Source organism: Eschscholzia californica, unplaced genomic scaffold (genome assembly GCF_041429995.1).
Source record: "Eschscholzia californica isolate CP2 unplaced genomic scaffold, dmEscCali1.0.p SCAF_2, whole genome shotgun sequence".
In the NCBI taxonomy this organism is placed as follows: Eukaryota; Viridiplantae; Streptophyta; class Magnoliopsida; order Ranunculales; family Papaveraceae; genus Eschscholzia; species Eschscholzia californica.
Window position 1 is genome coordinate 55280976 of NW_028238309.1, and position 16922 is coordinate 55297897.

Here is a 16922-nt window from a genome sequence, read left to right on the forward strand (position 1 = left end):
AAAATGGATCCACTTTTGGGGATGAAAGTATGAAACATATAACATGAGTGACTTTTAGCAATGCAAAACTGTGTTGGGAATTGAGATGCACTGCAAATACCAAGACACCGCCTTACCTACCAAATCATATACATATAAAATAATGTAACCTTCTTGCATTTAAATGTGAAAATGTGATGCAGTAAAAGAAAATCTACTCATCTACTGAAAAACAAGGTCATACGTACTATGCAGATTATTGGTTAGTATAGAAATCATTCTTTCGACTGAAAAGCCAATGCTTCCTATATGTTGACTTGAAGTTTGCCCCAAACTACTCGAGTTTCCATGCATGCATTGGTTTGATAGCTGACGTAGGGCAGAAAGAAGTGCCTTAACTGCAGATATGTTCATCAACGCTGAGCTCTCAAACAGCTTCTCAAACAGAACAATAATAGTTAGAATACATTCATGTAAAGAATTGGGCCAAAAAGAAGTTGGTAAGTTTCCTCAGTTACTTGAGAATTCAGAGAAGAAAGGATGTTGAAATCACTATACTGGCCAGATGACTCTCTTGTAAGCCTTGGAACCGAAGCAGAGACCTCCTACATGTAAAACCAAGCATGAGTTATTCGCGAAAAACGGCAACTAACTAATTATGTGGCACAAGGTCTTCTAGAAGATCATAAAAGTAATCACAACCTTGATCATGGACCTGCATTACATGTGCACATCTTTGAAAGATGCACTGGTACCATAAAAGACAAAACAGGGATGGGGATATAGTAAAAAGGCAACAATTAGATGATTGAGGTACCTACTAAGTACTAAATCTCTCTATTAATGTGAGCTTTAATCGTGGAAATTTGTTGCTGTTAGCCTGCCGCCCAGCCCTTTTGTTTTCTAATAAACTGCACTAGTGTTTTAGACATGCCATTAAATACAGATGACTTTTCTCATTCTAATAGCCATATGACGTTAATATATAACTACTCAGCTTCTTAGAATACTCATTTTCAACTGTACCAGCAGCTGCAAGATATAAAGAAAATTCGTCCATTTTTTTATCCTTGCTGTTCTTTCAAAAATTAAAATACGACCCAGAGTCTCTTCACAGCTCGTGCCAAACAATTAGTTCCTGGATGCTCAATCTTACAAAGATTTGTGACCCAGAAACTTGAAAGCAGGTTTTCTTGTTAGGGTAACTACATGGAATATCGTAAAGCCGTAAAGGTACCATTTAAACATATAACTGCTTACGAAATGATATAATAGATGTGCTTAACTATCTTGAGGAGCCTAAACCAGACCAAAGGCAGGAGAATTGTACTTGCTCATACTAGAATGACAGGTGCATGGGCTGATTTGTATCGAAGATATTGCGAGGACATCCGTTCTCATAATATGTCATAAATTCCACAGAAGAAGACATAGAGTTGGTTCATTCTCTCGGTCTTGAGGACATGGTATACATCCGATAACTCATTCCACAACAAAACGAAGGGATGGTGTAACATTGTAAAATCAATGCTTCTAGGAAAAAAATTCCTATCTAAGTCCAGTATATTATAACAGACGATCAACAAAAATGATGAGTCCTTTCCAACCTGTGTTGTAGCATGTGGAGAATGGATTGCTCGATCTAGTGCAGCTAGAGTCTCCAGAACCTACATATTGACAAAAATAATTAACATGCTGAAGCAAGCTTTCTCTGTCTCAGTCAACCAACAGAATCTTCATCTACTTTACAGGACATGAGGAAGAAAAAAAGCTAAATGTACCAAAATCCAAGACGGACCCAGCATGTTATGTAATCGATGAGCTATGTTGAAGAGGGTCCTCAAGGCCTGTTAGTAAGTCACAAATATCAGCAAAATATAGAGTAAGTTGTGGTTAAGTTTCAAAAGAATAAAACATCATGCAATAGAGAGTTAAGTGCACCACCTGCACGTTCTTCGGCGTAAGGACGACAGTATCTCTCTGATCAACTAAAAGTTCGGTCCGCTTTGATCCAGGAGATTGTATGGCACTGCTGCAGGATCAGATAATACATGATAAACTCCGCTTCATCAGCTAGTTAAATTTTTGGAAAACCGAAGTGTAATATAAAGGAGGATAGCATATTTTTCAACTAAACAGAGAAGGAATGAAGGATCACTAAGAGATGAGATTATTCCAAGCGTCAAATACTGAGATAATACCAGATGGTAGTTTTTTTATCATTTTTTGCCGATCTTTGGAGTTCATTTTCCGGATAGATAATTAGGCTGTGATCCCCAATAACTCAGCCACATGACCCATATCTCCGATGAAAGAGTTCATCTTCGGAAATGTGGACTAGAAAGAAATCTATGATATGAAAGACTTGATTACTTCACAAAAAGAAAAAGAATGTGCTTCGTGGATACGAGCAATGTCCAAAATGTCTTTTAGCTCGAAGAATGTGTCCTTAGTCGTGGCTAGGTAGGTGTAATTCCTTATGGTAATGAAAAAGTGACTTAAAAATAACCAGAACTAGAGAACAATCTAACACAGTAATCTACAACTAGATATCTCTTTCAATTAACAGTCCATTGGTGAATTGACTCCACAAAAACAAGGCCTTAGGTCCTTAACCTAAGAAATTTCTGATGATATTGCTTATGGAGGAATCTTTACACGAGTAAACAGAAATCAAAAACTGATCTGACCAAGTACCTCCTCTTATCAGCAGCTTCATTTGGCATATTGATTGTAAATTTGCAGAGTGATGCCAGAAAGGAATTTAAAGGCTCCACAGCACGAAGTACGCCACATGCCTGTTAAATAATCACTCAAACCATTATAACCTCAAGAAATAGGACAAGGCTGAGAACTGAGAACGAATACGATCTTTCATTATTTCATTTAATTGTCTAAAACAAGATCGCTATAAGATATATGCCACGAATGAAGAAATCCTAGCAACTAGGTTACTTCATCAAAAATCACGACGGCAAACCATATGTCCATGTTTAAATTGCGATTACCTGAGTAAATGCCTGATACCCTTTCAGTATTTCCAATATAATAGCTTCTCCTTGTGACCTTCCAACACAGGCAGACTAAGTGACCATATTTTTTTTTGAAACTTAGAATGAATATATAAAAAGAAAACTAAGTGACCATATTTATGAATATTCTCCATCTTGCTCTAGATTTGTTTAGCATACCTCGTCAATATCAGTGACAAAGCGTCGAGGATGGTCAACCACATTGAGTCAACCATAGATAAGCAAAGAACTGCTGTTCTTCCAGTACATTTTAGTAGTTGCTCACTATCGCATCTGGGGGACTCAATCTGAAAATGCAAAAAAGAAAAGAAAGATAATATACATAATATAGACAAAAGAAACATAGCTATCAAGGCACATGCTACCTCGTGGGAGAACTAAATAAAATAAGTCCCTCCTACCTCCCCAACATCCACAGCTTCATCTGTCAAAGTAGCCACTGTAAAAATAACACCCAATAGACCCTCAACTGCCAAAGTTATTGCATGAGCTTCGCTAGCAACCATGACTGTGGCATTGGAAGCATCACTCTCCAAGCTCCACTCAATGCCTGCAGGAACAAGAATTAGTAATATCATTTAAACAAAAGCTGATAAGTCGTACGTCCAAATCCCAGAAGTCGTAGCTCGTAGGTATTATACAATTGTATCACGTCCAGAGCTGAAGCAAAAAAAGAAACCAGCAAAATGTGTTCCATGAGGTCGAGATGGTACTTAGTCTATATTTGGGGCTCTGGGCTGACCAAGGGATCCTCTCAGCCCCACAATCACAAAGGATACAATTTCACCAATTATACGAATCATACAAGGCAACTGCTAGTCTTAAGTCTTAACAGTGGTAATGTGTTTACCTCACAAGCAAAAGCATATATCGAAGTATATAACCTCTCGATGCAATATGCACCAAAAGCTGTAGATGGGCTTAGCGTAAAAACTACATTTTGGGGCCCATTCTATTCAAGTGATCCTTACTATTTATCTTCTTCATTATGCTTTCTAGTCGCTAATAAGAGTTCTTATTATAATCTAAATATATGCGAACTAGACGAGTACATCAAAAGATATTTCTGATATTATGAACAATTAACTTGTAGAATATATTTCATGTTTAGGGTAGATGGAAACCGGAAAATAGGCTTAATTCCTGGGTTTATGAGTTAGTCTTCCAAAAGCCGCCTATAGCATGTCAGCGGACTTCAGTAATAATCAGTGCTTGCAAAGAGTCCCGTGAATAAATAAATGAACAGAACATAATAAAAGAAAAAGTGATACCTTTAGCCTTGCTACTAAACATTCCAGCAACAGCTGCAAGGCTCTCCTCACTCGTGTCTGGTACCTAGAATAAGAATTAATCATTGTCAATGAAGTATTGAAGAATCGAAAATTGCTAGTCAAAGAGGTGTGCTCTCGGTATCCCAAGATGACAAGGTTATTCATAGGCAAGAACGATCGGATCTTCATTACGTAGATGTAATCCAATTTGCTTCTTGCGTGTATCCATTTTTCATTAATATATTGATTCAAATAAAAAAAAAATCTTAAAATATTGTGTTGAACACTTACTTGTTGAGTGACGATCACAACTACATAATATATGGAAGTAAATGTCATGAATATGTATAAAAATAATGAAAAATACATGCGCGGACGTAAAGGGGAAATCCATCTGCATTGCCTTGCAGGAGCCCAGGCAACGTGAGGGGATCATTGCCGTGCGCATAACAACTCAAACAACATGTTTTTATATAAACTTACTTAATAAGGTATGTGTTCATAACTTCATATATGGTCCATCAGTTTCCCCTATACATCGATCACATCACTTATCGCCCTTCTAACTATATGGTCCAGTATTCAGTATCAACTACTTAGACCCTAAATTTTTCTGTGTTCAGTCCCAAATGCATGATAACATGCGAAATTCCATGTCGTAAACCTCTGGAAAAGCAGAATGTTTTACCTGTATACTTGAAACAACTCGAGCTAGAGCTTTAACCATACCCTCCACGATATTTGTGTTCTTGGGGTTCCTACAAGCCAAATAAGTCAAGTACTGCAAAAGTCGTTGAAACTTTTCTAACGTGACACCATGTCTTGTTTGAGAATAAAAGAAACTCAGACTTATTGACAATTTCTTGGAACAACCTCATTTATTAGACAACTTAAAACCAAAACATTGCGTAACACAATGGTATACTAAGATCAATTTCATCTTACAGCGTAAAGACCCAAATAAAAACTACATAATCAGCTATTCATAGGACCTACTATTGTACTAAACTTGTTTTCCTGAGCCTCCCCTGTTTACTACCTTGCTTATTGTGGCAAACCATTAAAGGACCATAATTAAGAGGATTCAAAAGGATCAGTTTATAGATGAGATTCAAGCTTACAGATGTGACTGGAATGACAATGTGAGCCAAGCAGACAAACATGACTTGCTTAGTAAGTGGCTTTCAACTCAACCCAAGCACCAAGGGTCTTTAAGTATGATCAGATTCGAAGGTGGAATTGGAAAGTCACCTTCAGAAAATAATCTCATTCCTTGATGATGAGCTAAAGATGTACCGTTGGACACATGAATTAGGTTATGTTTTAGGAACTTATATGCCTATGGGAGGGTTCCAGCTGGATACCTTGTTCTTTTTTCTTTTTGAGAAATGAGGTATCCAAATCACTTAGAGGAACAAAGGTATCCCTCGGTGCACTTGAACCCAGGTACCTACTCTGAGCCAAATCTTAATCAGGTTAGAAGTATCTGTAAAATGAAACAATTGGGTATCTAAAATTGTGTACACCAAGAAGCAATTTTAGCTGCATCCAAACCGATAATACTAAATTCCTTATTGCACAATAGGTATGTGCAACCAAAGGAAAGGGATATTTGTGATGGCTGACCTTTCAAGGAGGATTTAAGTTAACATTGAGGACTCAGATCTTCTCTATGATGAGAAGTTTAAGACTTGGAGAAGTTCAATGGCCCTCCAAGTTCTAACTAAAACCATAAGTGCTAAGTTGGACTTAGAATACAGTTTAAATCATGGTTTGCCTCTGGATAGATTGTCAACTCATCATGGTAATAATTTTAACCTGGTATATTCAGCATTGAGTCAATGACAGAAAGATCAACAAGTTGCACGTAGATAAACATAAATCAGAACAACAATTAAATCATTCAATTGAAAAAAGTACGAGTAACGAGTTAAAAAATCAAAGATCATAGTGAATCTAGCTGGAAGAAGGGGGGCAAGTCCCACTATCTCGGTAGCTCCAAATCTACAATCAAGGTAGATATCTTACATGTCAAAATTCTGGAATAGGAGGGGCAGTGTCCGTACCTCCACACAGAAGCCCTGTGGAAACAGCAATACGTATTATTATCTGATGATCTTGAATGTCAAATAAAACATTAGATGTATGACAAAGACTATCCCAGGCATAATCATATTTGGTAGACTGCTGCCCTTACCCTCAAGACTTCAAGAACAAGGATGCGATGCCACAGTGGTAAATCGAGGAAAGTAACCTTCACCAACATACTAAGAAAAACCTGCAGTACACAAAAACTTCTCATTGCCAACATGTAAGTTTATAACCAAAACACAAACAGACCGTCGTGCTGGTCTAGCAGCTAGACTGCACTGCTTGAAAATGAGGATTAATGTCGTAAAAGTGTCTCATGAAAAATGATTCAGTAACAATTAATGCACATGTGCACCTAGAGTACATCCAGATAGCTATGCAAACTGATGCTTTGGTTATTGAAGCCCGTTCAACAAATTTAAAATGATCAAAACATTGAACACAAAACCTACAATCCATTTATACGAGTTTCCCTGAGTTGACAGTGATGTATGTTATATAATATATATATATATATATATATCTTCTATTTTAGAATCACCTAAGACCAGCATTGGAATCCTACAATTACCTCTCTGCGTGTTTATGGACGTTTCAGGCTTTCTCAGCCACAACAGTTTTGCAGAGGAGCCAGAACTCTCATTGTGTTTCTTTCAGTTGGAAAGGGGGAGGAAAAAAGAAAAGAGAATAGACCACTTCAAGCAGATACGAGATAACTAATCAAACAACGTTTTGATGTCAAGGACCATCAGATGGAATGTCAAAACTTCCATCAATGGTACCTCTAGCAGTTTCGGATTTTGTCTTGGGTGAAAAAAAATTGAAATATTATTGAATAAGCAAATATGCTTCTCGCTTTTCAGCGTAATCCTTAATCATTGCATTCATGGTTCAAAAATTTGACTGACTCACTCTTAAGTATGAGATTACAGTTACAAGTTACAACATATAAATACCAATCACTTTGAAAGGGAAAAATAATATTTGAACTAATATGGATGCAATTACGAAGTCACGGAGACTGGAAATATTGTGCAAATAATGAAAATACTATCTCATTTTTGGAAGGATGGTCTACTTATCAAACAAGATGGTCCTCCAAAACAGACGATTTAGATCATTTCAGGTAGGGCAACGTGCAACTGTAAACAGGATGAGTGATACTGCAATATGCAGAAACTACACCGGGGACCCTACTACCAAGACTTCATTAGAAAGCACTACTAGTAATACACCAAGAACATGTTCACCGAGTTCCATGATTACTTTGAAAAATAAATTCAAACTTACATTGTAAGTGAAAGTTCCTGTATATCGAATTCTAAAATCATTTCAGCAAGAACAGAACGAACATCTCAACGGTCAAAACCATGGTCCCTTCGGAGATAGTGTCATAAAAAATTAACCATCTCACAGGTCTCACTATCTACGTTTGTAAATTTATATTGATATCTACAGGTTGTATCCCTTGATCTATTGAAATCTGAACTACAAAATACAAATCTTCTTTTGAAGAAAGATAACTCTGTCGTTTGTAGACAACATATTTAGATGGCTTCTCCAATAGCTTTAGCATATATAGAATGGTGAGCTGTCCATACCTCACATTCAGTGACGAGAGATGAACTATAAAGCCTGATCACATGGGCAACTGACCGCAAGACCAAGCGGCGGAAAGAAGGCTCTCCTGCTTCTCCTTCAAGCTGAATTCATATGAAATGCTAACACTCAGTAAATCCTTCCCAGTACCGAGAGTTAATGCGAGTTTTGCCTCAAATTATCTGAACCACATTAGCAGGAACGTGATAAATTACCTCAACATTGGTCCGGAGTGAAGTCATTAGAAGTGAACAGATTTGATGACGCAAGACCTGGTATTTTCATGCACTTAGTTGAAAAGGTCCAAATGAAATAGAAAAGAGGCGAATGTTTAACAGAGAATTGGCATTGCAACATCTTATGTATACTTGTATATAACCATGAACAATCGTAGCCCAATCCATGATGAGAAAACAAATCAAGAAGCAAAAGACTTGGAAGAAAAAGCTCCATAAAATTTGCTGTTTAAGTTATGACTAGAAGACAACGAGTAGAGAAATACAAACTTGGAAAATCGTCATGAGAATCAATTTATACGCCTAATCACTTTGGGATTGAAAACATGGATAGTGTTTTTATAGTGCTATAATTGTTAATTACAGAGTACAACCAATAACAGAAGAAAATGAGTCAAACTTGTAAAATGTACCAGTGTTCTGATAGCAGTGAAGGACATACGAATGAAACGGATTACTAAGAAGTGCGTAAGGTGGGTCCTATGTAAATTTGAGTAGTTTATGAAGCATATTATACACTTCATTAATAAACATCAATCATTTCGAATAACTGATCCACAGGTGAACCTCATCATATGAGTCATCAAACTAAAGCATTTTATGCAGGGAAATCTTATTTATATAATTTGAGTGGTTTACCTGTTCGTATGGAAGCAATGTCCTAAATATAGCTACATAATTGGACAAAACAAACCTGCAGAAAGCACACATCAACATATAAATCTCATTTTGCTCAATGTCAATCCAGAGGAAAATTAACAAGCAAAAGTACCACATTTTATATTTAGTATGCATGGATTTCTTATGGTAATTCCAGACGCAGTAAACTTGAACAATCAATTCCGACAGGATATACATAGATTTGATTGGGTTCAACAGTATAACATATAAACGAAAAACAAATACGCTACTCCTCGGATACCCTAACTCTATTATAAAGACAAAGGTGAGAGAATTACCAACTCATACAGTATTGTTAACAAAAGATACACAATACAAGTAAAAGCAAGTACACCTTCCATAGTCATCGTAATATAATTAGGACATTAGCCGTCTTATTTGTTACTTTTGTTCATATTATTTCCGTCACTTACATCTGGAACAAGAGAACCACTGTCCCAAGCAGATGTAAAACATTAATAACAATTATTATTATTATTATCATTATTATTATTGTTATTATTAATTAAATAAATAAAGAACCAGTGAAACAAGTATAACACCCGGAAGAAATTGTTAAGAACTGACCACTGCTTCAGGTTCAGTGCTATCTTCCTTTCCTACTCTTAATTCTTCATAAATTTTGAGTAATCCGATTCATATTCTCGTTTTGAGTAGTCAAGAGCATATGATCCAAGAGATTGATGCAGGAATCTTCCTCTCTAACTAGTGATGGATTAGAGAGGGGCACTGAGTAAAACCCTTGGTTGGCCAGCAAAGATCAGCTATTTCAAGGTTTTCATAGATTTCCTTGGAATGTGCAGTTCGAGGAAATACTTGATCCCATTTGGCTTTTGTCCCTTTTGAGGATTGACAAAAATGTTCCTCCACCTCCTAACTTTTACTCCTAGATTCTTATTCTTTACTGAAATGTTTCTCCTAACTTTTGAGGATTGACAAAAATGTTTGTCCAGAAAAATATTTCTGGACGTTGAATCAATCCCAAAGTTGAACATTGAAGAATTTGATGAGAAATCAATGGTACAAACACATACTGAAACATTCCAAGACTCCAGAATCTTGGGTTACAGACAAGACGGAATGGGACCAGATAAGAAGCTGGAAATTGAGAAGAAACATCACAGTTGCTATTGGATATAGTTAGCTTTATCTGCTTTGAGCTTTCCCAAGATATTTATACATTAATCCAATCAGTATAAAAGAAATATATTCTGCCTTCAAGTGGTATGTCATCAAATAAACTACTGAACAAAGTTAAGATTTTGATTTTTCAATTGGCAATTATGCTAGGTTAAACATGTGAATTCCAAAAGCTTCAGACTGAATTTAATACCAGTCAAGAAAACTGCTATACAGAGTACGCAAGATTGTTGTCTACTAAACAGTTAACGAAATATGAGAAACTCCGTTAACACATAAAACTAGTATAAGAGAAGTAGATTCCTCACTCAAGTATATCAAGAGCAAATGTCCGTTGAAGGAAGTTGACGCGTAACCAAATCGCCTAAAATAATGGAAATTGTCATGTGTAAGAAATCAATTATGCAAGTGATTAATTGCAATAAAGGGGACAGAATAACAAGAACTGCGAAGTGCAATAAACTATTAAGAATATCAGAATTTTTTATGGTGGCCAGACAAATGCAGAGTAAAGATCTGGTCATTAGACAAGCTAGAAGTTATATATCAGCACATACAGATCCACCTGCAGCAAGAGCTGTCAGGTCTTCGAGTAGACGAAGCCCAAGCTTTCCAGCTTTAGTTAGAGTTTCACGCATTAGCAGCGGGCCTCCAGAAGCAAATTCACTCTCGAGTGACCTGTCAAACTTGCGTCAGTTCACACATTAAATGCAAACATACTGAAGATTAAAATCACTCCATTTTTTTACATCTCGATATTGAACTCCTACTGTTTAAACTGTTACGGAGTTCCAAGCATATGTGGAATCTGAGCATGAAATAATAGTAGAATACGAAGAGAAAACGTTTAGGATTACGTACTCCGAGCGATTAATACTTCGATTAAGATCGCCAGTTACAGAATTGGATCGCGAGGAGTGACTTCCAGAACCAGCTTTACCAGCAGGAAGTGACTCGGCCGAGATAACATGGTCAAAAATCAAGGCAACCGCTTGCCTAAAGGTAGCTGCAGCAGTACTGTATGAAATGTTCATGGTTAAAATACAATGAAGACGGGAAACCCAAAAAGGCTGTTCATAGAATGTCTCCTGAGAATCAACTTACTTGCGCACACTATCAGATGACCGGTTACTTTCAAGAAGCCTGAGACATATACCAAGTGCTTGGGCCATATTTTCCTGAGATTTGTCAAGGGCATGCCCCATTGTTACAATCATGGCAAATCTACTTTTTCATTCATCAGTCATCACGTAATATTAATCAAAACCATCAACTATCTACCGTGTCAACAACTAAACTGCCGATTTTCTATCTAATAGCTACGTCGAGATATGCAATGAGCCAATGAAATGGCTATCAAGACTTTTCTCCACTTTTCACAAGAACGGATTTTCGATCTTAACTCTTAAGTAGACACAAATCATGTGGGATGACAGAGTAGAACAATTAGGATGAAAATCACAATAACATCTTAAGCGAGTCATACAAGGATTTTTTTTGGATAATTATGTATGGACTTCAAGTACTTACGTAGATACATCGTAGAGAGATCTACTGTTAGAACATTTATTTTTATTTGCACCACTAACATGATTCAAGACCCTTGTGTTCTAAGCAGCAAGATATAACTCAAATTTATCAAAGGACGTCGCAATATATAAAGAACAGTGTCAAAATAAAAGAAACTAGAAAGAGTCTGATTACAAGATCACCTCATTGTCAGGATGTAGACGTGACTGGAACAGAATAAGTATAGTCTGCAGGGTCTTGAGTTGGCAAATCTCATCTGCCATTTCAGAATGCTGCATATAAGGGCACAAGCAAATGTCAATCTACTGATGGAGTTACTCGTCATTTAAGAAGCAACAACATCAGAGCTTATACAAAGCTTACTCTACGAGAAACACATGAAGGATTATATTATCAGAAGTACATGAATTAGTACTAAAATTGTTTTGTTAGAATCATAATCGAGACTGTATAAGCTGCACAGCTTATGAGAATAGGCAAACCATCAGCTAGCTAGACTCCTCAAGGCACAGAATGAGAAAATAATGAAGATAACTAAATATGGAGAGGAGGATACGTCTATAGCGTTAAAAAGATGGAACTAAGATACATGAGTTCACCATCATGAAAATTTTGAGAATAATGTAGAGAATTTTTACATTAGCTGTTATCCTTCGACATGGAGTGCGTGGAGCGAAATGTTTTGGGTTCAGAGTCGGACTAAGCCCACACTCCAAAGAGACAAAAGCGGTTGCGCTGGGCCCCAAGGTTCTAAAGAGCCCAAACTGAATGTTATGTTTTGTACTTTATAGCCCTAAAGTATAAAACGTGAAAATAAATTGGTGGACTGTCGAATTCTTTGACCAGCGGCCAAGTTGATCCTGGGTTGACTCCGCCATACCCCTTTTTTCTAGTTTTAGTTTCATTTTCTAATAATTTTAATTTCATTTTCTTATGTTTTTGTTTATATAACATAAATCATGCTTCAAAATCTCCTCCACATGAACTAAAATCAGATATTAATTTCACTTACAAACTGTAATTTCTATAGTTGATTAGCATTTCCAAAGCTTTTACATTTTTATTGTTATGCAAACAATGATTTTTCTAATTTGTTAAGATGAACTAAGATCTAATAATAACGACCATAAAAGTATCCATTCAACAAAAACACTGGATCCACCATTGAAGTATTACAATACAATGTATTGAGTTCATTGTTTGCACATATGTATAGTTCAACGATAAAACCAAACAAACAAGTCCACCGAAAAGCGGATACCTTCTTAACTCAAGATTTAGATTAATTTACTTTTTATGAATATATAGTTAACTAAATTATTGTGTTCTTTCTATAAATTTAATCACACGGTCATACAATAGCTTTGGAAAGTTGGATTTTCTTTAAGTTGAAAGAGTCCCAATTTTATAATCCGCTTTGGTTCTCCTGGAAGCTAGGGCCAGCCCTGTTTGGGTTAGTTGGGTGCACAAATGGTGGATATAGATGAGTAATTAAGGAACTGACTACTAAGCATTATGAGTCAAAGCCAGGGATATCGATTTTAACGAAAAATGAAGATGTAGTCAGGGTCGACCTGGCCCAGATCGAGGCCCCCAAACCTTTGTTTTGATTAAGCAAAACGTCACGGCAAAGACAAATTTAAGGGCGACCACCAAATAACGGAAGGGCCCCACTTGGGCACACAATTCCCCGGCGCCTCACATTGAGCAAGAGAAGTATCCCAATTTCAATCTCAACCAAATCTAATTTGGATGGCATCCTAATTCACCCTTTAACGCTTAAATACAAATAAAAAGTATTTCCAAATTCCATTACAACCGTGGTCCCACTTTCATTCCTTAGCTAAAAAATCGTCTTCGTCATCTCCCCGACCGGAGGTAGTCTTTTTTTATGTCTATATTTATATATAATAATGAAAAAATGGAAATATGTAAATCAATTGTACGATGTATTTATACACTCAAATGCAATAAAAATATAACTTCATCGTATTTATTTCTTCTCTCTCTCTCTATCTAAATTTGTCAATGCATAGTTGAATATTTGTATATTTTATACGCGATCTTATTTGAAACATCAGAAAATTCCAATATATTTATCGAATATTTTTTGGATAACATATAAAGATTTTGATACTTGTATATCCATATCTAACCCTATTTTATTAGTTGGTACAGAATGATATTTTTTACTAGTTTATAGTAGTGGTTTTAGGCAATATATGGCTTAAAATTTCATTACTGAGTTACTTGAGTTAATTGAACATCTTAAAATCATGTTATTTGCCCATTTATGCTTTAAAAAGCCTCGCCTAGGTTGCGCCTAGGCACCGATTACATGGAAATCAGCTATGAGCCAATCGACTAGGGCATGCAGCCCTAGTCGATTTTAAAGCCCAAGTAAATCGGCGCCTGTAGTCGACTAGCCCCGAAACGCCTAACTCGGGCCAGGCCGGAAGGCTTAAACTTTTCATAAAAAAATTTAAAAAAAAAAAAAAAAAAGACGATTTCTTAAGTTTTTGGACTTTAGGGGTTTCCAAGACGAGCAACCAAACTCATCTCGCTCTCTCTATCTCTATTGTTTCTTCTCTTTCCCTCTCTAAGTAAGCAAGTAGTAAGTTCTAACTTGTTTTCATCTTTCTCTATACTGTAATGAATCAAATATGTCTATAATTGCTATAATGTGCGTATGTGAACTGATTTTGCTCTATAATGTCTACAATTGCTTGATTTGGAGTTTATGGACTAATTTAGCTCAATAATGGTCTAGTTTGGCTCTTTAATGGACTGATTTGGCTCTTTAATGGACTGATTTGGCTCTTTAATGTAAAATTTTGGGTTATTCATGGATGAAATATGAGTTTATGGACTAATTTGAGTTTTAATAAACTTAATATTTTGTTAATTGTAGTTATATATTATCATATATATTAACCGATGAAATCCGATTGGTCCCGATCACATCCTGCCCAGTAGCTAGGCCCTAGTTGGGACTGGTCCCTATTTCTGATAGTTTTTTTTTTTTGACTGACAAACCCAACCTGACAGTGTTGAACCAAACTATATCGAGTTTAATTGGCCGAAGACTTTCTTGGTTTGGCTATGTTTGAGCTAATAATGGTAGACAACCGACCAATACTCACTCCTAGTTTGAGAATGGGGCCACATTTTTATAACTACTTTGGACCTCCAAAATGTCAGGGTCGACCCTGGATGTAGTAAAAGATTTACCATAAAGCTGGAAACAGCTTAGGTAGATTCTACTTTCCCAGATGTTTTATTAGTTAAGTGATAACCCACTAACAAAAATAGGGCAAGAGCTTCTGCACAAGGTATATGAAAGTGAAACCACCTCAAAAACTAGCTTCTAGTTCCTCAATGGGTGAAAAATCAAAATATAGGGTAGCAAGTATAGCATTTGTATGATATTAAATTACTCATGGAGTGCGTGCGCAAATCATTGCAACTTTCTAGTTTTAACTGTCAAGTCAAGTTTGGCAATATATTCATATTAACTGTCAAGTCAAGTTTGGCAATATATTAAATCGAGTGCGCAGTTGGGAATATCGTGATACGCTACAAGACCAGATACATGAAAATTGCAAGCAATTTAGTGTTACGTATCAAATGAAGGGGACAAAAATTGAATTTTGTTATGGGAACACAATTGTTCCTAGAAATTGTAAAGAAAAATATTATGACTTACATCTTTCAGGGTAGAGAGTATCTCCTTCAGTGCTGAGGGTGCCACTGCATCATGAGATATAAGCTTTTGCAGACATGAAAGCCCAATGGTACTCAACTTTACACTTTTAACTTCACATGCCATCAAGAAGATACGCAATATATCCTCATTTTGAGCAATTTCACTGGGGCTTGACAATAGACGAAGCTGCAGATTGATAACAAAGTAAACATCAACTTCAAATTCAAATTCACAAATCGGGTTTTTCAGATTAACTGAAAAACTGCAGATATCCAAGCGTTAAATAGTTACACTATAACTCCTTATTATTAATTGTTTCTATGTCCAAGATTTGAGTCACACACAGAAAAAAAATCCACGGTCTAGATTATAATGCTGTCAATTTATGTATAAGCTTATCACATTGATGTTTTGATATTGAAATTTGGGCTCAGCGGTAGGTAACTTAGAACTCAAATTTTTGAAATTCGAACTCCGTATACAGGTCTAATAAACAAATCTTAGTGTCATCACTCATGGCATTAATGCAGATTACAACTTCATGCATTAACTTCAAGAGGCGAATTTCATATCATAGCTCCCAGTTCATATTGAAACAATCAAACTCATTTAACGAAGTAAACATATTTCACATTGATTGTGTTAAAGCTAAATGTGATTTCACTAGGCTACTCAGAATTTTAATTCTAGAAACAGAAAAACACATAGTAGCAATAGATCTAATAGAATTGATAAGATCTGATAGTGAATCTGAAATTGTTAACCTTTCTAATTGCGTGTTCAGCGCCTTCTTTTAGTACTGGATACCTACGGCGAGCTTCTGTCGATAAAGCACGTAGATCTGATTCCAGAACAGCCATGAAAGCCATGTTTTAGAACCTCCTGATTTGGATCAGAAGATACTGGTGTGAATTAGGGTTCAGGCAACGGAGGAAATTATAATGGAAATTTGACAAGAAGTATCATTTTTATGATCGAGATGTTGGAACTCGAAAGAGAAAAAATGACTACAGCGACGACAGTGGCCAAAGATTTTATTTTCCGTTGCGCTTAGGAACTAGAGAGAGAGAGAGGGTGCTGCTTAGAGAGAGAAATGACACTTTCAGTATAATGGGCCTGTTGACAAATCTCCGAGCCCATTAAAAGACCACCATTGCCCTTAAGAAAAATAATATAGGCACTACCCATTTTTTCCGAAGAGAATATGGTTTTAATATCCATTCCGACCTCTCTATAGGACCTCTCTTTATAAGCACTAGGTTTCCGTAGGACGCAGCAGATCCTTCTTGACTAACACCGACAGACTACATTTTTTTTTATTTACTCCAAAGGGAGAAGGGAAGTTTTATAAGGCCTCCCCAATTTTGTTAAAAGGCCTCCCCATGAACCATTTTACTTGATAAATTATCATTGAGGGGGGGGCCTTTTAACAAAAATGAGGGGGCCCTATAAAATCTCCCAAGGGAGAATGGCTTTCATGCTTAAAGAAGGTAAAGGAGAAGAAATAGGGTGGGTAGTTGTGGAGGGTAATTATTGCAGAGAGAATGTGTGGGGGTAGTTATTGCAGGGAGATAGGTTATCAAACTTTCAGAAAAAGGACGTCATGCTTCTCCAAAATAACCGACTGACCTGTGTTTTATAAATTGCAGGGAGATCG

The 16922-nt window shown here is 36.4% G+C and overlaps 1 protein-coding gene across 4 annotated transcripts in view; it reads right to left on the reverse strand.

Moving 5' to 3' along the window:
- Window positions 1-16405, reverse strand: part of LOC147559181 (ARM repeat superfamily protein) — a 29195-nt gene extending 12790 nt beyond the window's left edge. Inside the window, exons 1-23 of one of the 4 annotated variants that reach the window (XM_086661007.1) lie at window positions 16030-16405; window positions 15266-15451; window positions 11742-11831; window positions 11134-11207; window positions 10891-11046; window positions 10587-10707; window positions 10338-10393; window positions 8848-8902; window positions 8188-8244; window positions 7975-8076; window positions 6480-6560; window positions 6311-6363; window positions 4971-5040; window positions 4283-4346; window positions 3413-3561; window positions 3171-3298; window positions 2988-3045; window positions 2677-2777; window positions 1924-2011; window positions 1761-1826; window positions 1587-1646; window positions 498-584; window positions 228-414 (exon numbers count right to left, since the gene is read on the reverse strand). In XM_086661007.1, coding sequence (XP_086517133.1) covers window positions 228-414; window positions 498-584; window positions 1587-1646; window positions 1761-1826; window positions 1924-2011; window positions 2677-2777; window positions 2988-3045; window positions 3171-3298; window positions 3413-3561; window positions 4283-4346; window positions 4971-5040; window positions 6311-6363; window positions 6480-6560; window positions 7975-8076; window positions 8188-8244; window positions 8848-8902; window positions 10338-10393; window positions 10587-10707; window positions 10891-11046; window positions 11134-11207; window positions 11742-11831; window positions 15266-15451; window positions 16030-16134 — 2194 coding nt within the window. In that variant the 5' untranslated portion in view covers window positions 16135-16405. The remainder of the gene's footprint in view (window positions 1-227; window positions 415-497; window positions 585-1586; window positions 1647-1760; window positions 1827-1923; window positions 2012-2676; window positions 2778-2987; window positions 3046-3170; window positions 3299-3412; window positions 3562-4282; window positions 4347-4970; window positions 5041-6310; window positions 6364-6479; window positions 6561-7974; window positions 8077-8187; window positions 8245-8847; window positions 8903-10337; window positions 10394-10586; window positions 10708-10890; window positions 11047-11133; window positions 11208-11741; window positions 11832-15265; window positions 15452-16029) is intronic. The other 3 variants (XM_086661008.1, XM_086661009.1, XM_086661011.1) reach the window with 3 other exon arrangements.
- Between the last annotated feature and the right edge of the window lie 517 nt (window positions 16406-16922).